General features: G+C 49.2%; 1 protein-coding gene across 7 annotated transcripts in view; it reads right to left on the bottom strand.

Annotated features, from left to right (window-relative positions):
- HDAC8 (histone deacetylase 8) overlaps nucleotides 1-23,665 on the bottom strand; it is a 40,643-nt gene extending 16,978 nt beyond the window's left edge. For 2 of the 7 annotated variants that reach the window (XM_075106469.1, XM_075106470.1), the window contains exons 1-9: nucleotides 23,503-23,657; nucleotides 22,859-22,911; nucleotides 21,331-21,461; nucleotides 19,023-19,164; nucleotides 16,027-16,139; nucleotides 14,914-14,991; nucleotides 13,789-13,897; nucleotides 5,935-6,107; nucleotides 4,132-4,226 (exon numbers count right to left, since the gene is read on the bottom strand). In XM_075106469.1, coding sequence (XP_074962570.1) covers nucleotides 4,132-4,226; nucleotides 5,935-6,107; nucleotides 13,789-13,897; nucleotides 14,914-14,991; nucleotides 16,027-16,139; nucleotides 19,023-19,164; nucleotides 21,331-21,461; nucleotides 22,859-22,911; nucleotides 23,503-23,583 — 975 coding nt within the window. In that variant the 5' untranslated portion in view covers nucleotides 23,584-23,657. Of the gene's footprint in view, nucleotides 1-4,131; nucleotides 4,227-5,934; nucleotides 6,108-13,788; nucleotides 13,898-14,913; nucleotides 14,992-16,026; nucleotides 16,140-19,022; nucleotides 19,165-21,330; nucleotides 21,462-22,858; nucleotides 22,912-23,502 lie in introns of all 7 variants that reach the window. The other 5 variants (XM_075106471.1, XM_075106473.1, XM_075106476.1 and 2 more) reach the window with 4 other exon arrangements.
- Between the last annotated feature and the right edge of the window lie 141 nt (nucleotides 23,666-23,806).

Below are 23,806 nucleotides of genomic sequence, written 5' to 3'. Positions count from 1 at the left end.
AAATCTAGACTGGATCAAGACAGGATTTTGTAGCTGAGCTTCAACAGAGCTTTCCAGTCTTGGAAAACAATTTTTCTCCTCTCCAAACTGGGGTGGTCTTCAAAAACCATGACAAAGAAGGTGTTTACTGTAATCTTATTACAGAGACATTCTGTTAGACACCCTCACCAGAAATTGTTGCATTTTTCTCTACCTCAGAGACAGCATAACAACCCCAAAACGAACTTTCTTCTCCTCTAAGAGACGTTCAGGCACTGACCCAAACCACGGCCAAGCAGCCGAGTGCAAATCAGCTGGAGAAATCACTCCCAGGTTTGTTGCACATCTGCACTGCTTCCCAATTTATTTCAAAGTATGAAAAAGAATTAAGCCTTACACCAAAGACGCAGTTTCCAATGAGAACAAAAGTCAGCCAAGGAAGAAAGGATGGGAAGATCCAAATTTTTGCACTGCAAGAGGAGCTGCTGGATTCTCCAGCTGGGAGGTCTAAGCCCTGAGAGCTGGATAAGAACAGCCTGGTGGCACTGGGGAAACTGGTACAAAACCAAACTAAGGGAACTAACCAGAAAATCTAAGCATTTCCTGCAATGTAAATCTTTCTGAAAGTGGAAATTTACCTAAAGGAAGTGGTGGAAGCCCAACTGCTTCCATTATCTTAAACCAGATAAAGCCCTTGAGCATAAACAAAAGGTGATACTCCTGTACTGGGTGCCAGTTTACTTTGAGAGGGGCGTTTTGATATCTAAAAGCATTTTTTTCCATGTCCAGTTTTCATGAGCCAGGAAATCTTCTAATTAATTTATTTTTTAAAATGCAAGTCCCAGTAACTGTTACTAGCCCAATATAACCCCTCACAGGTATCTTTTGGCAATCCTCTCACACAATAAAACCCCACCACATTTTCTCCACACAGTAAGACTTACATGCTGTAATACACACGCTAGGGGTACATGGGCAGGGATAACCTTCCCACAACTCCCCAACCGTTGAAGAATATCCAGAACACAGAAAACTTGGACAACGCAGACAGAGCCTGCTGCATGCACATGAATTCTATCCATTACAGGGATACAGACCTTTGCATCACCTGAAACCTTGATGCTACGGACGCTGGACCTGTCATCCTCTTTCAATAAGGTGGATGAACTTCCTCCAGGTAACTCAAGCAGAGCCGGGTCTCAGGTGTAACTCCCCTGCCTCATTTATCATTGGCAGCATTTTAATGAAGGACAGTGAGATTAAAGCCCCTACCTTCAGTGTTACGCCATGCAAGGTGCATATTGGATCACATCTTGCAATACAACCAGGCGTCCCCAGCTTACTGCAGACCAGAGACTCAGCAAATTCAGCCCTGTCAAGTGCCAGATGGACAGCAAGGAATTACAGAAACTGAAAGGACGGCCCCAACCATCCTCCTGGAGAAGAAGCTACCCCCTTTTCTGTCTGCACTCGGCAAGTCCTATAAAGCACACAGCACAGAGCCAGTCGCTAGCCTTGCAATCTTCTTTTTGCCCAGGGTCTTGCTTGACTAGGACAGGTTTGGAGCAGTGCTGAACACCCACAGCTGTCCCCAGAACCAGCTTAAACATATAAGTACCATAATAATGCAGAATCCTCTCACAAACAAAGCCTTACATATTACCAATGGGACAAATACAGAGACAGGGTAATTCTTGGCTGTACATCACAGAAAACTGGAAGAGCACCCAGAGAAACTCTCATGGTTGCACTGTTCTTTATACTTGTCCCCCTGCATCTCCTATCAGCTACTGTGGCAGAGAGGAGACAGACAGACTGACAGCTTCCTGGACGTAACATGAGAGCAATCATGGGCTGATGTACACCATGGCTGCTGGGCACAGCTTCCCAGGCCCAGGGTGAGCTGCTAACCTAACCCTTCGGCAGGCAAAGTTTGGATATCTCTGTTTCAATGCAAATGCCCTCGCCACATCCAATACTAAAAAGCAAGAGGGACCCTTACTCCTGGGCTTTAACAAGAGGTTCCTATGCCAACCTAAGGGCTGTGCCTCGTGGTACTTTACCTTGTGCTGTTCAGACACAACTTCACCACTTGCACCTCGTAACTGAGGGGCCTTGTCCCTAGGGATCTGAATCCCGCCACAATTCACTTACCCACTTCTTCCAGGCTGCAAAAGAGATGCAAGATTCCCTGAAGGCAGGCTGCTGCTCCCTGCTTACTGACATGAATATCACCATCTTTTAGCTGCTATCTGATCCAGAACCATTCAACTCATGTACCAAGGCTATTTCCTATTACCGAGGTCACTTTATTGCCACATCTACTTTCTTACTTTTGATGACGCACCTGGCCACAGGCTTTAAAATAATCAGACAACTTATCATATGCCAGTGTCTCCGTGCATTCTTTGTGGACCTGATGTGTATTCTAGCAAAGCACTGTGGATTTCTGACTTGTCCCTGATGCACCTCCAGCAAACTCCATTCACACAAGAGCTTTTTGGCTGTGGTGAACTCCAGCCACTTCACCTGGCATGCAATAAGCACTGCAGCTATATTCCTGATCCTCACCAGCTGCTTTGCCGGCTGACGTCACCACCACAGAGATGATTCTTACTCAACCCTCTCCATGGTGCAGGAGCGAAGACGCGCTTGCTCATGCCGGGCACTTGGGTTTTACAAGCCTGCCATAAAAATTATCCTATAGGTGCCCAAGTGGGAACAGCAGCACTTGGTGACTGCTTCATCCAAGGCAGCCCACATTTCCCCTCCCTCCAGCTCATTCCTCTTCAAGTGCTGGACCACAGCCCCAAGAGGCAGGCTGGACTGATCTCTGGGAACTTGTTCTTCCAGGGTGAACCCTGAGTAGCTCATCTCATCTCCAGAAACAAAACCACAAGCACTGTTTCACTGCAAGGGGAACCCAAACAGACCAGCCACCACCACCAGCAGAACTCGCAGCCAGCTCAGTTCTGCAGCCCAAGCTTCTGCAGCCCAGGAGGGGATACAAATTCATAGAATCATAGAATACTAGGCCGGAAGGGACCTCAAGGTTCATCTGGTCCAACCTTTCTTGGCAGATAATTTCTTTGAGAAGGAGCAGGTAGAGCACTCAGGGCCCCACTGTGCACCTTCTAACATCCTGCAATCAACTCATTCCCACAGTGCTCTTATCCTTCAGGGCACTTGGTGCACAAATCATTAACACAACAAATAAACTGTTCAGAGCAAGAACAGGCAAAACCTAACAACCTTCAGCAGTTAATTCCTGCAGAGGGACCCACCCTTTTCACTTCCCGCAGATGGGAAAGATCTAGTCTTGTTTAAAATCTGTTTCTGCAGAAACCTGGTTAAAGGATCAAATTTAAGCACAACACCTCTCAAAAAGCATCTTGTATCTGTAATCACCAGTTTCTATAATGATGCATTTCCAGTTTCAATCCACACAAACACTTTATTTCCTCATGCATACTGGTCCATGAGATCCTTAGACAAAGGCAAAACCGTAATTCTCTGTAGTCACTGTAGGCTTGAACTACTTTGCACGTGGCAGGTTTGTTTCTGTAGGGTCAATAACACTGATCTGCAGTTGGAGATCTATTTATGAACCTATAGTTATTCCACCCAAATTCAGTCTACATTGTGTCCCTCCAACCAGCTGTCCAGCCCCACTTAAGACGTTAAAAGTTCCAGCACAGGAACTGAGACAGTTCATATGCAATCATGGATAGCACCTGGGCCCATGGCCCGCTGCAAGACTGCTGGTCAGAAAAGCTTCAAAGTTGTACCTGGTAGTTTCTTTAAGTCAATGAAAGCAGGGCTAAAATTTAAACTCTTGAGAAAGGCTTAGCTCTTTCCTGGCACAACTATGTGCATATCCTAAACAGCTATTTGAGCAAACAGGTGACTCCCCCTCCCCATCCTCTCTGTAATTAGCTGAGACTGGAGTTTATTGGCACCTGAGATCCCTTGCAAAAAGATGAGAACAGCCTCGGGTTTTGGGAACAAACACCCACTATGCTGCTAGGACAGTGCATTATTGTTACTGGGGTGTCTCAACAAGACAGTATTGAGCAGCAAGGATGCTGTTTGGATTAGGTACAACGACTCAGCTCTGGCACAAGGAGAAGGGAGGGTTTGTCAAAGCTTTACCTCGTGATCGGGGATCTCGGAGGACAGTGTTCTCCCAAGGATGACCCCAGTCAAGTATGCCCAGCAGCGAGCTGTGTTGGCAAGGTTGTAGCCTCCTGTCTCCAGCAAGAATTGTGATTTTGGAGGGGAAAGAGTGGGGAAAGGGAAGAGAGAGGGAGAGACTTTAGTGGAAGGAACAAATTGCAGAGGCAACGCACAGTTTATATTAATTCAGCTTATTTCATCCACTCAAGCTGTGCTCAAAAACTGCATTTTGCACCTGCTGGCTACATGAGGCCAGGTCTGAATGACACTGTACCCCAGGGCAGACCTCCCAGACTGAATCCCAGTTACAGCCAGCGTGGCACAGGCCAGGCTCCTTCAGCTACTGTCTCAGACCTAGCATAAGCCCCCAGCAACAAGGCAACAAGGAGGGGTGTTCAAAGGTAACAGGGAGAGGAGCGCAAGGGCAGCAGTGGAGACAGGGGATTCCTGCTTTTTAATGCCAGCCTTCAACCCATAAAGCATAATACATATGCACAGCCATTTGCTGTTGAGCTCTTCAGCACTGTCATGTTTGAGAGGACAAATACAAAGCTCATTAGTACAACTTGAGACTGCTTTACAAGTAAAAGAGGTATCACAGTAAGTATGGTTATGGTCACCTCAGTGGTAAGGGTACGTGAGCTCACAAGGAGAAACCTCAGCTGAAAGCAATCCTGCAAGAGACTCAGAAGTTTTCTTCCAGCAAGGATGACTAAAATGGTAAGAGAAAACCACTTTGAAAAGCGAGGGAGACCATATTTTTCAACATTCCCTTCTCTTTGGTGTTTGGTGGTTTTTTTTGTTTGGGGTTTTTTGTTTTTGTTTTCCTGTTGTTTTTTGATTTTGGTTTTTTTTGGTTGGTTGGTTTTGGGTTTTTTCGCAAGTACTAACTCCTCCCCCAGCTTTTACTTCAAATGCTTCCACAGGCTGCAGTGGTGGGTCACTCCATTGGCATTTTCACCAGTTACAAATAATTGTGCCTCATTCTTTGACAAAAGTTTAGGGGTTTCTTTCTGCCTGAAAGGTGCCATCCCCAGCATACCACAGACATGCCACAGCGGGATTGAACACTCATAACCTTTCCAAAACAAAGTGCATTAGGCAAATCAAATTTTAGGCTTAAGATGCTATACCTGATGTGCCCCGTGTCAAAAAGGACAACAGCTAGAGCTGATGCGGCTCCAGGCACAGAGCTGGGGATATCTCTGTGGGACACAGTGGCTTTTGTTGTTCTGAAACAGTCTGTTGCATAAAGCCTGTCCTGTGCTCTCCCCACTGGACAAGCAGCTGGTTATGTAGCATGGCAGACCTAAGTCAACCTTAGCTTTCACTGGGTATCAGAGCCCTGCTGTACCATGCAGGCAGCCAGTCTTTTTCCCAAGCCCCTGCTTGAATCCGAACAAAATCATTCATTGCCAGATGCCCAAGGTAGGTTTGGGAACACAGTGCTCACTTTTAATGAGAAGCACTGAAGGACTCATTAGCAGAGATGGGAATCAGAGGTGCCATTGAGAAGCCAGGGTCAGTTCATTGCGGTCAACAGCCTCTGCCCTTCTCTGGTGGAGCCAAGCAGCCTTTCACTTAACATCTTAGGGTCAGGATTGAGACTTCCACCTGTCAGTATCAAGGATTTCAGGTATGTGTGAAAACAGTCCTGTGCCACAGAGTGCCCTCCTGACGCCGCCCAGCAGGCACCCTGCTAAACTCCAGTCAGTGCTGGAAGGCTTACAGGATGACAAACCCGTTTCCTTGTGAAAAGCAGGACACGCGTGTGCTCACCTCCTCCCAGGATGAGAGTTGCTAGCTGCCACTGCAGGACGTACTTCAGGCACTTGCCCACTCCCTCGGGCGTCATGTTGAAGGAGCACATGGGATCTCCGGCAATGGTGTCCGCCCCCAGCTGCAGCACAACCGCATCTGGGTTGAACGCAGCATACACCTCCTTCAGCACGCTGTGGAGAGGAGAAGTGGTGGGGGTTACTGCAAATGCAGCTCAGAAGGATGCTGGTGGCGTGCCCCTGGTCCCTCAGATCCACCGATGTCTCTCAAGGTTTCTGCATTCTCTGCTCCCACCACCATCATACCAGATATGATCCCTTTGCTTCCAGTTAGGCTTCAGCCTCCACTACTCTCCTACAGTAAGTCTAGCTCTCAAAGTGCTCATCACGAGGCTGATGAAGGCAAAAGCATCACTGAGAACATGGGGAAGTGGGATCTAGTCCTGATCAGCTCAGTGGTAGCATCAAACCACATGTTTACGTTGGCCACCCTGAGCAGAAGGGCTGCAAGACAAGTCCAGGGGCTTTTCTCCCCTGTGAAAGTCACAATGAAGAGCAGGGTCTGGCAAAACAACAATCCTAAACAATCAGACACTTCTCACAGGGACAGGACAGAATGAACAGAGGAAGGCTCTGTCTAGGTTCTCACTCTCCTCTCTCCCGTATTGTTCTTGAGGCAGAAATACATTTCTCCTGGCAGATGCTGGGGTGCAGCAGGGCCAGTGTCCTGGAGATAGTTTATTAGAAGTATTCTCTCTTGCAGAAGGCAATTGGGCTTGTCAGACATTTGGCTTTGCTCCAGGAGATTTTTAGTATTATGAACACCACAAAGGGAATAATCCTGTTCCCAGCACTGTGCTCCAAAGCCCAAAATACAAGACAAATAATGGAGAAAAGCATGTTCCTTCCACAACAGTGTTTTTATTTTGCTAAAGTAGAAACAGATATGATCCCTGGAATAAATGCTTTTGCCTTGGTTAAGAAAACCTAAGCATCGCCAGTTCTTATTTGATATGCAATTAGAAACCACTGCAGTGACAAACAAGAGAACTGCTTCCCTGTGACAAAGAGCTAGCATTTACCAGCACTTACCCCAAGAAACTTATCCAGTCATTGCACTCAGATAAGGAACCCCACTGAGCTCAGTGCCATCTGCCAAGGCAGATACCTGCAGGGCTGAGGCCATCAGCTCTACAAGCACCACAAATTTGCTGCTGAAGTACAGGCACCATTGGGAAAAAACTTGACTGGTGATAAAAAAAAACTCTGGGAAAAAACTCAGTCCCCCAAGACCAAGTATGCAAGCCTGGGGGGAAAACAGGATTTCCATTCAGTATGCATATTCACCCTGGTATGGCAGCATAGTCTTAACAGCCGAGAGCCTGGCCCCAGCACCCCAGGTGCCCGGCAGGGACAGGTAGCCAACAGCTACTCACACCACTCATGGTGTGACAGCTACCAGGCCATGTTATCCACACAGTCCCATCAAGCTAAGTAAACTGAGGCAGCCGGTGAAAATTACAGTGCCAAGGAAAGAGCGGTCAATTTGGCATAAGCTTCCTTCCTGAAGTGGACCCAAAGTCAACCTCTCTTCTGCAGATGTCAAGGACAGGATGAATGAGAGCGGCTTCCGCCTCTGCCCAAGGCCCACACTGTACTACCCTTCCCTGGACTGAGGATTGAACCGGCTTTTTTCAAACACTGTAGGACTTCCTGACTGTCTGCTGCTGGTGAGGGCTTTTGTTGCCTGCACTCAGACCTCTGCAAGCGCATCTAGCTCCTGTGAGCTGTCTCTGAGTCCCTCTTCCTCTGTTTCCCTTAGACATGCTTCTCCACTTCTGCTAGACAGGCAGCTGACACTGGCCAGTCCAAACAGCTCACTTTTTCCCTAGGAAGCTTTACATTCCTCTTGGATCCACCAGAACAGGCAGATGCATGCGAAATATGCAAAATGCGAAATAACATAGCCAGAGGAAGGTTCACCTCTTACTAGCAAAGACTGGGATCCCCTGCACTGTCTGATCTCACTGTGCAAGGACAGCCACTTCCACCAAAGTGCAATCACTATCACGAGTCCTTCTATCATTTCCCCAGTGAAACTAACATCAGGCCAAGGCTTCCTACTATTTCTCAGCAAGGTCTCCCAGTGAGGATGGAGAAGAGACTTTTAGCCCATCCCTGCAAGTTTTTGCTGACTGCATGAGGAGTTTTAAACAAAGTTCACTCTCTCCCAGGACTTTTAATTTTCAAAACACATTGCAGACATTACCTAAATGATAAAACAGCTCCTTGACATGACAGCATTTGTCTGCAGCTGCTGGAATCTCTGTTAATGCATAAGGGTAGCTAAGCCCCCTTCTTGACCCATGCTGTGCTCAGGAACAGCATAATTCTTTCTGGTGTTTTAGGAAATCAGCAGGACTGCTCTGCAGTCTCATCCCCATCCAGATGTTGACAGACCCTCACACGCATGCAGGCTACAAGTTTGATCTGACAATAAAGCCAAACTTCCCACACAGCAGCAGGTAGTCCCTTCCACCCATCCTTCCCAGTCCCTTCCTTTTGCTTATGATGGAGCTGCTCTGATCCCAGTGTGCAGTTTCAGAGAGCTGAACTAGTAGAAAGTTGCTTAGCAGGGTCAGTTTTCTGCTAAGTTAACTCCCTGAACTGGTTCACGCCAAGGAAAAGAGGGGGAAGGAGTGGGCAGCCTAGGATAAGGCAGTGGGAATGGGACTCTTCTCCCCTTCTGGCAGCATCCATCTGGGAGACAGCTCAGTCACACTGTCAGAGCTCCAAGCCTGTCTGGGAATTCCCGATACACCTCCCTGTATCAGCAGACTAATCCTGGGTAGGAAACTGACTTTGCACTGAGACATCATGAGCATGGCAAAGATCTCTTACCGCCTTGCAGCTGGGGGCACAGGAACCTCTGACCTGTGACAGCTGGCTCCAGCGAGAGTACTCCCATCACTGCAGCCAGGCCATGGCGCAGCCAGTGAGGACCATGCAGCCTAGGCTGTGCACTCATTTGGCACAGGTGCAAAGGGGATGTTCTACCCCCTTTCTGTTCCTGAACTAACAAACAAGTTCAGAGAAGCTTCGCGAGCAACATAGGGCCATGAAGACAAGGTGACCCCAGTAGTTCCTTTCTGGCCCTGGCGGAGCAGTGCACCAAGGCAGGGCTGCACTGCCTACTCTTGCAGTAGAGATGAACAGATGTTGCCAGTTCTCAGATTTCTCCAAGCTCTTTCTTTCAGCGGTTTCTAATTCACTGCCCCCGCTGCCAGCTCCGGAAGGAAGCGGCTGGCAGAGGAGTTGCCTTTTGTTACCCCCAGGGAGGCCAGAGGAACAGCTAAAACAGTGAGCAGCTGACAGGGAGGATGGAAGACAATGGGCTTCTGCAACTGTTCAAGCAAACCCAGAACGGCAGTCAAAATTTCACAGCCCCAGTGAGATTGCCACTGCAAGATGACCAGTGCCACATGATGTTTCCTCCCATTGGTGTCAGGAGCACAGGAAGGAGCTCCCCAAATCAGAGGGCTTTCCTTTACCTGTATATACAGGCAAGATTGTGACTTACAACTCCATCCTCCAAAAAGCTGCATCCAAAACTCACCAAGCAATCAAGTTACATCTGCTGTCACCAATAGCAGCCACCCACGGGCCTGCCTGCTCCTCCTTCTACCCACACTGCAGGCAGACAAGACTCAGAGCTGCCCAGGGCCCTGCTGCTCTCAGAGCCAGCAAATGATCCCCACACCAGCTTGCCTCCTGGCTCCCATAGATCTGCCACTGTGCTGCTGACTGCCCCGCTCTGTACACATCCCAGCGAGACCCATGATATGCCAAGGTGACAGCTGCACCAGCAAACACCACAGGCCCTGCCTGTAAGCTAAAGAAAGCAGCCAGACTAATTTTGTCAACTGCAAAGTATGTTTGAGCTGGCAGTTGTGGCCAAATACAGTGCACATGTAATGCCTACCAGCACAGGCACTCAGAAAGCTCCGTGATCCATTGGGTTAAATTGGGCCTTTTCCCCAGGTTAAAACTTGGGACCTTTCAAAAGAAAGCAGGGGTCTGGAATTTCAGCCAAAGTTTCAAAATTTCATCCCAAACCATAAAAAACTCAGAACATGAACTTCTGCAAATTTTGTGGGACTATGGACGTATTTTAAACGAGTCTGGAAGAACATTTAGGATTTATGCTGTGCTGCACGATGAAAAGCAACCAATGAAGTCCAGATGGTGGGCTAGGTCCCCCACATTCACAGCCTGGCCTGCGCTCTATTCAACCCTTACAGCAATAAGAAGTGTTAAGACCAATCCCTTCCAAGGAGATCCCAAATCTAGCTGTCAATCGCATCCCTAATTTCCAGAGCCCCCCAACAACACAGTCACTCTGGGGTCTGTACCATTCAGTGCCTATGCCCAAGGACAAGATTCAGAACTGGGCTCATATTATTGCAGGATTTCCAGGCCATGTGGTGCTTTTCACGCCACACATACCCAACACCTAGAGGGAGCAGGCACCCTCTCCATAGGAGTCTCCATTTATAGCTGCACAACATGAAAAAGCCCCAGTAGATGCTGACAGTCAAGCGGGAATTGCTTTTTATCACGTCCTCCATTTTTTTTTTACCTCATCTTCCCCCACTGCTGTCTGCTTTAGAGTGGCACTCCACTGGTGAGAGGCCACTCTCCTCTCTGCTGGCCTCCTCCCCAACACTGACACAGGGGGGAAGGATGCATCAGTAGATACCCTCCACCCATTGTAGCTAGGAACGGGTATAGCTGGATGCACTGTGAAAGCAAGACTGCAGCCTCCCAAGAAACATCAGTATCTGCTTTTGCTTTTAGTCTTATTCTTGCAAGTGGGAAACCTTTGTTTAAAAAAAAAAAAAAAAAAAAAAAAAGAGTCTAGTCTGAGTTTTCTGATCTGGGGCTTGTCTAAGGGCTTCAGAAAAGGCACCAAAAGAAAGACAGCCAATCATGAGGGGGCTGAAATTGGATCTACAGAGAGCTGTGCTGCCATCTGGGACACTGCAGGTACCCACATACTGACAGAGGTTGAAAGCCCTTGCTTAGAAGGATTAAAAAAAAGTATTATTTTGCATATTGCCAAAAGCCTGCAGAATAAGAAAAAACAGGTCAGATGAGAGAAGGGGGAACTGGCCTTGCTGCTCCTATATCATGCCCCATGAATAATCAGCCTCACTCTGCTGTGCCAGCATGACCGAGACCCCAGCCTGTGGTCCTACCACCAGGCAGAGCCACACCAGGTACATCATCTACAGTGGCTGAGTGCAAAGGAACAGAGACAGCTGACTGCTGGGGTGCAACATGTCCACCACAGTCATCCTGTTTTCTTTTACTAAGACACTGTAAATAGAGAATTAGTACCTCCTTTCTAGATAGCAGGCAAGCCTTTGGTGCCACAAAGGGGTCCTGTATGCTTTCCTTGTAAGTGACCCATGTTACTAACCTGTTTCTCCACCAATGTAATGAACACATCACAACTTCCACCTGAGCAGATCTTTGTCACACAGTCCAGCCTGCACTGGCTAAGGCAGAATTTTGCTAGATCCTTGCCTACACACTAACACAGCTCCCCTGCATCATGTATAACAACGGGCCAAACAGCATTCAGATTTTGGGGTCAGTTTGTTTGTGGTTTTTTTGGGGTTGTTTTTTGTTTGTTTGTTTGGGTTTGTTTTGTTTCTTTTTTTTTACATTCTGAACAATACGAGAGAACAAATAGCTGGTTAGTTATCTCCTTCAGCTATAAATAATAGTGAGTTTATCAAGCAAAACTCTACAGCCATTTAAAATAACTCACATTTCTCTCTGTCTTTGGAGCAAAGATAATGCTTTTGAATGTCTCCGGATTATTTCTAAGTTTACTTGCAGTGTTTCTCACATACTGCATTTTATTTAGTCTTCAAAAGTTTAATGTTTAAACTCCAGGTCGAGTTACTGACTTCTTTTCAGGACCGATTTCATTAATTAATTTGGGCAGTTTTGAAAGGTGATCAAGCACATCAGCTATTCTGGATGCTTACAATTAGCCAGACTCGTAACTTTCTCTTTTTATGGAGAGGGTACATGAGCAGGTAGGCTCCCAGAGGGCTCTTAGTGGGAACATGCCTTGGACACATCTCTGCATGAGCAGAGCATACCACAGAAACTCAGCATCCAGCTCTGGTGCTGTTGCTCTCATGGCAGCTCTGAAACTTTTCATCCCTGGCTGCCTTTGTCTTCAAAATTTTGAAGACAGCAGACTTTCCAGAAAATAAATAACATCACACTTTGGCCCCCTTTCCATGCAGCGGCTGTTAGTAACAATGTACGCCAGTTGGAGCCCTTGTCATTCAACTTCCAGAAACAACAGGCAATTATCCCTGTGCCACAGCACCTCCAAAGCAGGACAGTTTATCTACAATAAAAGCGATCAAACATAGGCACTGTAATTTATAGAGAGGCAAGTTCAAAGTGCACATGCTCCAAGATACCAAGAGCAAACTTCCTCCCTGTTTATTTATATCACTGTGCTGCAGCAGATCAGCCTCCACTAAGACTGGGGAGGCAGCTGTCCCTGACGCTGAGGAAGGTGAGATGTCTCCTTGGCTTTTTGCTCCAGGAATGCCTGATCTGGCAGCACCTCAGCAAGGAGCAAAGTGCTGCCAAGGAGCAGGTCTCCTCTCACCGGCAGGGGACACAGGAGAAGAATACAAGGAAAGGCTCTGTGGAAGGTGCAGTCAGCCTGCAGAAATCTGTGTCGGAGGGAGTCATCCACTCCAATGCCACTATGGGTTTGGGAGGCACAGGCAATCATCCTCAGACATCAGCTGGATGAGACACCCAGAGTCATGCATGTAACTGTCTCCCAGCCAGGACAGAACTCCTTCTCTTTGCCCATGAGATCTCGAAATTTCTTTGTAGATGCTTAGGTTATATGCAAATGCATATGCATTTGTTTATATGCAATCCATATGCATTGTGGAACCTATGGTAGGTTTTGATGTCCTTCAGCTGGAAATGCATGCAATGGCTTACTCCTGACCTGCCTCCTAACTCCTACTCAGTCCCTAAAGCTGCCCTGCCTTTTGGAATCATGTCCCCCTGCAGGAAGAGGGCTGCTCTACCACCAGCAGTGACAAGCACCAACAAGCAAGCAGGAGGCATGGTCACAGTATGACTGCCCTAACAAGCTACAGGTCTGGAGAGGTTTCAGCCCTCAGCTCTTAGAGCCCAGAGGTAGATGTGCTACCGCGTCCTGCAGCCCTGCACTGAAGCTCCCAGCTCCTTGAAAAGAACAAGCCCTGCAGCCCAGTTCTGACACAGGAAACAGCTTGTGAGGTCCATCACCAACTGAGTGACAGAGGGGCCTGCCAGGAGGCAGCTCAGTCACTAGCAGATGTTCAGCCTTCAACCTTTCATTCTTCCAGCATAGACAAAAGGTGCTTAGAAGAGACTTTTAGCTCAGCTGCAAGCATACCTCCCACAGACGGTCAGGGTTCAGAGCATTTACTTGAAGAAAAAGCACCTAGCCCTAATTCCACAGCTAAAAAGTACTTGTCCCTTCTCAGTCTCTCCTTAAACACATAAGGCTGACCCATGGCAAACACATCCTCCAGCCACCCACAAATGCCTCTGTACATTCAGCTTGCCTAAGGATTCGGACAAGACCTCTGAGACCTCTTAAGATCCATGTTCGTTGTAATCAAAAACTGTAATAGGGGAAGGGGCAAGCCTTACGGAAGGACTGTAATTAAAAATAGGAAATAAACAAAATCTGCGCAGTCCCTGCTCTCTAAAATCCCATCCAAGTAAAATGTACCCGAACAAGAGAGCTTACGTTTCACAGATCTGGTAATATTTCTCATCCTGAATGCCATCTTGAATAGGTACATTCACGCTGTAATAGCGACCCTTCCCCAGGCCAACATCTGTCACATCACCAGTGCCTGAAAAACGGAAACACCTGTCATGGTTTTGGCTGGGATAGAGTTAATTTTCTTCACTGTAGATGGTATAGTGCTGTGTTTTGCATCTAGTATGAGAATAATGTTGATAACACACTGATGCTTTAGTTGTTGCTAAGTGCTTACACTAGGCAAGGACTGTTCCAGCTTCCCATGCTCTGCCATGTGCACAAGAAGCTGGGAGGAGAGGGGAGACAGCCGGGACAGCTGGTCCAAACTAGCCAAAGGGATATTCCATACCATATGACATCATGCTCAATATATTAACTGGGGGGACTTGGCCAGGGGAAGAAGCGATTCCAGCTCACAGACTGGCGGCATCGGTTGGCAGGTGGTGAGCGGTTGCATCACTTGTTTGTTTGGTGTGTGTCCCCCACCCCAGGTTTCACCTCTCTCGCTATTTTCCTTTTCATTATGTTATTATTGCTATTATTATTACTACTATTTTATTTTAATTATTAAACTGTTCTAATCTCAACCCATGAGTTTTCTTACTTTTGCTCTTCCAATTCTCTCCCCCATCGCACCGGGGTGGGGGGAGTGAGCAAGCGGCTGTGTGGTGCTTAGTTGCTGAGTGGGACTAAACCATAACAACACCCCATGGTTAATTACAAGGGAAAGGGGATCAGCAGCAGAGGAAATGTGTCGGATGTGTCAGATGAGAGCAGACAGCCAGGACCTTTGGCATGGTTATGCAGACGTCCACTTGCCATGATCAAAAAGGAGGGACTGGATCGACCTGCTTCTCACCCTCCACCCAATTCTGTCATGCAGCTTTCAAGGGCTGCAGGTGGCCCAGCAGTGGCTCTACCCAGAACTTAGCCACAATCAGAAAGGGGGAAATGCCAAACACGTAGTTTCCCCCTTTCCTTCTCCTGGGTCAGGAGGAGAAGCAGCGAGACACCTCTGCTGGATGGAAGAGATGGGACTTGCCTTTGCTGGGGCCTCATCAGTGATGTCTGATCCAAATTAGCACAAACCTCACAAGTTCAACTTGCCTGGGAAAAACCCTGGTGAAAACTTGTGCAGAGAAACAGTCATGACTTTCGAGGTGAAACTGAAGGCATCTTCAACTCCTGTTGGAAAAGGGAAGAGGGAAAAAAAGCTTCCATGCATAATTCACATAAATGACAGGGTCTAAACACTCAATAAACATGGGGCAGCAAGCAGAGCGGGAATGGAATGAACAAAGCAGAAAACCAGGTATCGTTCAATAAATCCATCCTTAACCAGAGACCCAAATTCAACTGCAGCAAAGGTCACAACTGAAATGAATTATGTGGGTCTCACGCTAATCAGTACTGAATGGATCTCAGTACTTCAGGTGAGTGCCCATATTAGCAGCACTCACCTGCACTGCTTGGCCTGCAAGACCGGGGGAGGGAGCTGAGCAGGGATGCCTTGGCCAGAGCTTGGCTTTGATTAGAACCAGACCTACCAGGCTCTCCCACTTTTTCTCAGTGCTACTGCAGTTCAATACGTCTTTTCCTTAAAGACATATTAAAATAGTGGGGTGGGAAGGGGAAAAAGAAGTAATGGGAAAGTTAACAGAAACCAAATTTGGGGTGAAAACAGCAAAATGAAACACCGTAAAATTTAGGAGAGCAGGAAACATTAAATGGTGTTGAAATAAGGTCCCTGAAGGAGAGAGCAGTTCCAGCAAGGCCAGCTCTGGCTTCAGTTTTATAGCACCAAGCCTTCTTTTAAAAGCACCGTTTACTACTGATTGCTTCCCTCTTGCACCACTGGCATTAAACAATTAAACGCTGCCAGCAGTTGTTCTGCCAGGACGGGAGACTAGGGACTGGAGGAAGTCCTTGCTGGAGAGCCACTGGCAGAGGGGATTACTGGAATGGGAACATGCTGTTTGTTGCTTTAGGTGCAAGACTGCTGCCCAGACCCTCAAGAGAGGTCTAATGAGCAGTACAGGGCAAATCCATAAAGCAGGAAAAGGCAGAAATGGATTGAGGGAACTTGACTGTGCTGAAAGGAGGCAAAGCCATGGCTGTTGTAGCAGGTAAAGCCCTACTGCCCCAACAGGCCTTCACTTCTCCCATTCCTCCCCCTAGGCCTGTGTGGCTGTACTCTTTACAGACTGCGCTGGGCCTTACCATCCCCGTGATGCAAATCCAAATCGATATAAAGGACACGGTCAAATTTCTGGCGCAACCGCAGGATCCCCAAGACAGCGTCATTCAGGTAACAAAAGCCAGAAGCTTCATCTCTGTGAAAACAATGTCCATGAGGTTGAACATCGCCAACACAATTGCCACTGATCTCGGCGTTGTCACTTTTGCTTTGCAAGTCTCCACCGTGCAGGGGCACAGAGGAGCCAAGGGGCATACCCCAACAAGGCCTAGCAGCAACCAAGGAATGGGTCAGGAGCAGCTCAAAGCATGGCTGGGAAGCACAGAGAATGTGACTGCTTGTGCTAATCACTTCCCACCCCTGGGCTTGCTGGCAGCTGGTAAAGCATTAGCTGGTTCTGCTGCAGAGAGACCGTGACCCATATGGGGCTTGGCAGGGTACCTCTGACCATTTCACTGTTGCACAAATAAAGCATAACCTTTCTGCACCTGAGATATTCTAAAGAAGTTCAGAGCCACTCAACTCAAACACTCCACTGAACATCCTCTCCCTCTGCAGCAAGAGGACAGGCCCCTAGATAGACAGTCCTGCTTGGCCACTTTCCTGCGAGTGCTGGACAGGCACAGGCAGGCAGCCACTCCATCCCTGCTGTCTGGGTCACAGCTCCTGGGAGGGTCCTGACAGCGAAAGGCAGGTCCGAGGCAGTTGCAACACTGATGCTCTGTTTCAGTCTTGGGGTAAGGAGGTTAAGCCCCTCCCCAAAGCAACACTCTCCCTTCCTCCCCAAGAAAATGCAAACAGAATGCCCCACATGCAGTCCCTCACAATACAGCTCCTAGGGTCAGCCAGAAGAGATCCCCAGCAGCTAAACAGAGGACAGATGTTGCATGGTAAGATTTATCCCTGACATACATCAGGTATGCCAGCTTCCATATTGCTGGCATTAAAGGAACAAGAAAGTTTCTTAATCCCTACTCCAGACTCACCTTGAAGTCAAGTCCTTGTCACCCCTTGGCACTAGCTCATACGCGCTCTTAGGTCAGCGCTGGATAGCTGACTTAAACCAAAGCTTTATACTTTGCAACAAAAGCGTCCAAACCCCTCTCCCCCAGGCTCAAACGACACCAGGATCTAAAATGTGCCTCTTAGAAATGCTTCTTTACTTTCAGCCACAGCACTCAGCTCATTTCCCCCAACACTGCCCTGCTCAGCAAACGGCTGGAAACAGCGAGGAGCAAGCATGGGGTGGCTGAACTGCACTTGCTCTCACTCCCTGCAAATGTCATGGAGCACAGATGCTTCCCAGTGACTCTCTTCCAGTTACAGTGATGCTGACAACTGGGATGTTTGCAGGTATCCTGGGAATCTTCCTTAACTGTGATTACACACTGTACTCCTCCCCTCCTTCCCAGCCCGCAAGGAAGCAAAGTGAACTATGACACGTGTCAGGCACTCTCTCCATGCTGTAACACACAATCTGTTTCAAACTTGAGGCCAAGCAGAGCAGGGCATGAGCTCAGACAGAGGCTGACCAGTGTTAGAGCTGCAGCTCAGGGCCAGAACTTCGGATTTCCCCAGGTGACAGTGGTTACCGTTCCTACCTTTACGACCCTGGAAAGTAACTATGCCACCAGATAGCAGGTCTCTTTTGACAAAAGGGTATGTATTTTGCTAGGACACAGGTCCTAGCACCAGGCACCTGCAGTTGGGTGTCAGTCTGTCTGGACCTTCACACTGGACTGGCACCTACCACAGCTGCTGCCTACCCTGCAGCATCCCACGCCATCTCACTGAGGTGACTGAGAAGGCACCTTTGGGATCAGTAAGTATTAAACGCCTTTTTTACACAGACTGGTTACTTCCCAGAACAGTGCTAATAGCACAGTTCAGTGGCAGCAACACTGCTGAGATTTCTTCTGTTATAGGCATTTCATAAACCATGCAATCAAGATAAAAGAGAACAGAGGTTTTAAAAGCACCATTCCTCCTGCGAAGAGCAAGAGGGCTCAGTTCAACCAAGCTGAACTCTCTCCTTTCTCAGCATGCTGTAGCTGAACCCATATTCAGCAAAGTGCTGACCAGGAAAAGGGTCCTGATGAGACGTTGCCATTCTGGAGTTTGCACACCACTGTTACACCTCCAGAGTTTCTCTGCCAGGTCAGAAGACTCGCTGGAGCAAGAAGAGAAACCTGTGCACTCATGTAGAAGTTATTAGGGTTAGACACGTGGTTCATGCTAATTCCTGGGGCTCCCCAGGGAAAGAGAAAGGCACTGCAAAGGCCAGTTAGCTGGGGACGAGGAAGGGCGCTGCCTTGTCTGCATCTGCAGACAGGCCTAAGGCATCATGTTTTGGGAAATGGGGGACGCAAGTTAAAATAAAACATATATCCATGGAAAACAGAGAAGCCATGGAAACAAATTATTTTACCACTACAGAATCCCAGGATTAAGGGATGAAATTTTTACTTCCTTTCTGTTGTTCTGGAAGAACGTTACTGACATTACATCTCAGTGCAAACAGCCACCCACAGAGCATGGGCGAAACCAGAGGACAGTCCTGCACTGTTTCAAACCTCCCATTAAGAAATCAAGACAGCCAGACAAACAATTTGGATAACATGTTGCCACATTCCCATTCTCTTCAAAGCTGGGAGCGACACCAGTCATTTGCCTTTCCACAGCCCTTTTCTACAGACTTTGCAAAATCAATTCTCACTTGAACTCCCAGAGATAACCAAGTAAGAGTGGATGGAAGGACACCTCTGAATATATCTGCCCCAGACCCACACTGCAGACCATGACAGCACCAGGACTGGGCAGTTACCAGCCTATTCACAGACCTCTGCCCTACACTCTGCTTCTTTCCCATCTACCTCCTGCCTTCCCTCACCCCTTTCACACCATTGTCTCTCTTCCAGCTGGATCACCGAACCCTGAGGGTTCGCATGGAAGCTGGGAGGTAGGAGGCAGGGTTCAGACACCAGGTGAGAAAACACAAGGGAAGAGATTGTTTTCTTACTTCTTTGCATGATGCCACCCTCCAGGCCAGTTAATCGCTACCTTGCACTTGCCGTCCAGCAGGCACTGTGCTGCGGTGATGGTGGCTCCTCCCACAGCTGCCGCATACTCAAAGATCCCTTCAGTAGCCGGACAGTCATAACCTGCAGGGAAGAGTCCGTGTGTCAGTCACAACAGGCCTTTTGCTCTGGGGGAACACATTCTCTTCGTTTTGAGCTATCTTTATTTAATCGCTACTCCAACCTCCTGTTCCAGGTGCCATGAAAAAGCCATGGCAAACTCAAACAGGTATCAGCTTTGGACTCACAAAGCAGACTCAGGGAGTAAGTAGTAAAAAAATTGTGTTGGGTTTGTGTAGCAAGGTTTTTGTAGCAGGGGGTCTGCAGGGGTTGCTTCTGTGAGAAGACAGCAGAAGCTGCACCCATGTCAGACAGAGACAGCTCCAAGACAGACCTGCCGCTGGCCAAGGCTGAGCCCATCAGCAGTGCTGGTGGCATCTCTGTGATAACATATTGAAGAAAGGGTAAAAAATGCCGTGCAGCAGCTAGGAAAGATAAATGAGAATATGTAAGAGAAACAGCCCCACAGACACCAAGGTCAGCGAAGAAGGAAGGGGAGGAGGTGCTCCAGGCACCAGAGCAGAGATTCCCCTGCAGCCCATGGAGGCCCACGGAGGAACAGATATCCACCTGCAGCCAGTGGAGGACCCCATACTGCAGAAGGTGGATGCACCCAAAGGAGGCTGGGGCCCTGTGGGAAGCCATGCTGGAGCAGGCTCCTGGCAGGACCTGTGGCCTCGTGGAGAGAGGAGCCCATGCTGGAGCAGTCCGTTCCTGAAGGACTGCACCCTGTGGAAGGGACCCACACTGGAGCAGTTCATGAAGAACAGTAGTCTGTGGGAAGGACTCGTGTTGGAGAAGTTTGTGTATGACTGCGTCCTGTGGGAGGGACCCCATGCCAGAGCAGGGGAAGAGTATGAGGAGGAGGGAGTGGCAGAGACAAAGAGTAACCAACTGACCACAACATCCATTCCCCATCCCCTTGCACCGCTCGTGGAAAGGGAGGTAGAAGAGCTGGGAGTGAAGTTGAGTCTGGGAAGAAGGGTGGATGAGGGGAAAAGTAATTTTAGTTTTGTTTTCAATTCTCACTAGCCTACTCTGTTATTAATCGGCAATAAATTGAACTAATTTCCCTAAGCTGAGTCTGTTTTGCCTGTGACGGTAACTGGTGAGTGATCTCCCTGTCCTCATCTTGACCCATGATCTTTTGCATCGTATTTTCTCCCCTGCTCTTTTTAGAAGGGGGAGGGAGAGAGTGTCTTGGTGGGTACCTGGCCACCAGCCAAGGTTAACCCACCACAAAAATCAACAATCAAAATGCTTCCTTGCACTCAGATCATTCACAGATGGGTCTTGAACCAACTTCCGATCTATGTGCCTGGCTAGCCCAACCTACTGGTCCCTCACGCCAATCTTGCAAAAACACTCTCAGTTCTCTGGCTACTCTACCAGGAAAGCCCTGACATGGTCACCGATGTATCTCCTCCCTAAAAATAGGCATCCACAAAGGAGCCAGGCCTAAGTATGCTGCAGGTCTATAGCTAGAATATGATCTTCACCTATTCCTACAGCAGCCTCCCTGGAGCTGTTCTCCAGCAAGGCGTGACCCCAGGGCTGCTCCTCTGTCTGCAGACAGATCAGCTTCAGAAATGTAAAGGGCAGATCTAGGGGAGATGCATGATATCAGTTCAGAATCTGCACCACTGCCTCAGTGCTGGGTCGCTCCTGTTCCTGAGACTAAGAGAGTATCCACAGCCTGAGTTAAAGCAGGCAAGGGGGCTATCTTAAGTCCAGGCAGGCAAGAGCCCTCTGCTCAAGATGTCAGCAAAGTCACCAGGCAAACAGCAGCTGCTCTGGTCCACAGCTGTAGCTTCAGGCCGTTGTTCATGCAGGCCCTCCAACACAGCAGGCTTGCAGCAGCCAGTCTCAGCTCTATTCCAAGGGCAGCATGTCAGGGCCTTCTGTCCTGCCCGAGATCCTCAAAGCAGCAGCAAAATGCACTGGCTCCCAGTACACAAGGGGCAGTCTGAGCTGCACGGAGCAGCAGCATGAGTCTGACAGTACCCTCTGCTGGCAACAGTGAAAACGCCAGCCTGACGGGGTTCAGCAACACCCCATCAAAGAGTGTTTCCCTCTACAAACAGCCCAGCAGCCCACCTAAGCTCACCCCTCTGTCCAACCTCAGCTCCAGCAAAAAGCATCCTGGACCTGATACTCAGTTAATCTCTCGTTGAAGATACATGTCCTTACCCAGTCCATACTCCACGGACTCCGGATGGTCATCATCCCCCTCCTCACTGACCTTCTGCAGGTGCTGCAGGTAGGCATCTGTGTGGAAGCTCGCCATCTCCTCCATGGAAGCCACTTTTGGCTTAACTATCCTAGGCAGAGAGGAGGAAGGGAGCATGTCAGGACAAGAGGCTCAGGATTCAACTGGAACATGCAGCTTTAACCTCCTCAGACTAGGAACCCTTTTTGGCAGTTACTGTTGAAAAAAACAAACAAAACCACCTCCGCCTCCTCTCACACCAAACTGTCACTTTGAGTGAGAAAGCCTTTTCCCCAGTTTGGCACTGTTTGCTGTGCCCATCCCAACAAGGAACATCTGCAGGTGCTGCCTGTTTTAACCTTTCTACTTTGCTTCAAGTTTTTTTCCCTTTTCTGCATGTTCTCCCAGTTTGAGCAATCTCCAGCAATCCAACATTCTGGTTACACACAGAGGAAATAACAGACTGAAGATGCCCAGGCCCAGCCCAGTGCTGTGGCAGAACACCAGCCTGCTGTGTCAAGAGCTAAGCAGCACCTCTTATGTGCTCTTAATTCCACCTGCATTCAAAGCAGAGGCTGCCTCTGTCCTCAGCAACTCATATATCACCTTTCCTGGGTTTAGGTGCTTTGCAGTCTGCCTAAATAAATCTTGCAACACATTGAAGACATCTCCAAAACCTCAGATTCTGGGGGCACAAACAAGCAAACAGTACAGCTCCATTGCTACTGGATGCAAGAAGCTCCCAGCTCCAGGCTAGCCCAAGTGCTGTGCGCTTCTCACCCCACACCAGGGCAAACAGCCCTGTGGGTCTGCCTCTGCAACTGCACCTACAGCCATTTCCCAAGCGCACTCTACCAAAATTACCAGAAAGAAAAAAATCCTTAAAAAAAAGTCCCAACAGGACTTTATGGCCCTGCTGAACTGGAACATGGGATTTTTTTGTTTTAAGATTTTATGAGATGCTACAGAAGAGAGCTGAGCTAAGCCTTTTCTCTCCCTTGATAGCCCCCAGTGTCAAAAGCCTGATGGGGCAGGAACATTCTCACTCTTCTGCCTCAGACCTCATCTTGTCTTTTCTCCTGAACAGCACCAAGACCTCACATAAAGTCTCCCAAATCAGCCACAACACAGCAAATCAACATGGTCCCTCTCAGCATCAACATTGGCCAGTGGATTCAGAGCGGTGCCAACAAGGATGGTTTCTACACCATTACTTCTGCTCAGAGCCACAAAAACAGTGGGCAACAGTGTGGTCTACGGAGAAAGCACAGGGCAATTTGTACTCCATTGGACCAGGAAGGGCAACAATAAATTACACCTGCCATAACTGCTGTAATCTTGTCCATTTAGCAAAACAAGCAGCCTCTCCTTAGATTCTAGAAATACACACTGCATAGCTCCTATAATAGTGCTGCCAGCAGAGACAGTATAAGACCTCCAGTTATTCAGTATCTTCCAAACCTTAGCAGAGCAGAAAATATTCTCTTTGCAGAAACTGGGAGCACTTACTTCATCTGGTCAAGTAAGGAATATGCTTCAATCAACGAGTGTACCATACTGGCCTAAAGAAAGAATAAGACGACCATGAGAGTAGTGTAGGTGACAGGACCACAGCAACTGGCGACTAAGTGACTTGCAGCAAAGGTGTAACTGTAACTTCTCGCAGCAGCACAGCTAAACTGGCACCTGCCTGAGCAGCATCCCTGGATGAGTCTCCCCCACGGAGGGTGTGCAGCGCAGCAGGGTGTGTTTGGGGGCTTCTTCCCGGAGCGTCAGGGACAGACACAGCAGCGCACAGCTTCACGGTGGGGATGGGCGCCTGGGAAGTGCTATTTCTGTGTCCCTGCCACCCGCTCCCGCCCTGACAGAAGAGGTCTGAGCGGACAGACAGGGTCCCCCTCTGACCCCACCCTCCTCCTGCCCAGGGCCGGCGGCGCCCCCCACTGCTGCCCCTTCCCCAAGCTCCCCGCACCCTCCCGCTGTCCCAGGTGCCAGCAGCCTCCACAAAGCCCCCGGACCTCCCGCAGCCTTCCTGAGGCCCCTTTCGACCGCAGGCCTCACCACTGCGCTCCCAACGCCCCCGCGCCGGGGTCCCACAGGGGCCGCTAGCCCACCCCCCGCCCACCCCGCCAGCCCCCCGGCGCGGCGCTGACCCGCTTGGGCACTTTGCAGAGGGAGTCGCAGAGCGCCACGTACTCCGGACTGTACACATAGACCGGCAGCGCCGCCGCCATCAGAGCCGCCACCCCGGGACGCCCGGCCCCGCCGCCCGCCCGGGGCACGCCGGGACGGGCGCTGCCCCCCCACCCCCTCCCGGCGCGGGCAGTTCCGGCCCCGGGCACGCCGGGAGACGCTCCGCCCCAAAGCGTGCCGGGAGCTGTAGTTCCCCCCCTCCCCTACCGGGCGTGCAGCCCGCGATGCCTGCGGGCCCGCCCCAGCCCCCCGCGCCGTGCTGGG

The sequence above is a fragment of the Phalacrocorax aristotelis genome, chromosome 11, assembly GCF_949628215.1.
Source record: "Phalacrocorax aristotelis chromosome 11, bGulAri2.1, whole genome shotgun sequence".
Taxonomy (NCBI): domain Eukaryota; kingdom Metazoa; phylum Chordata; class Aves; order Suliformes; family Phalacrocoracidae; genus Phalacrocorax; species Phalacrocorax aristotelis.
The sequence above is the reverse complement of the archived record's forward strand: the minus strand, read 5'-3'. Positions and strand labels throughout refer to the sequence as shown.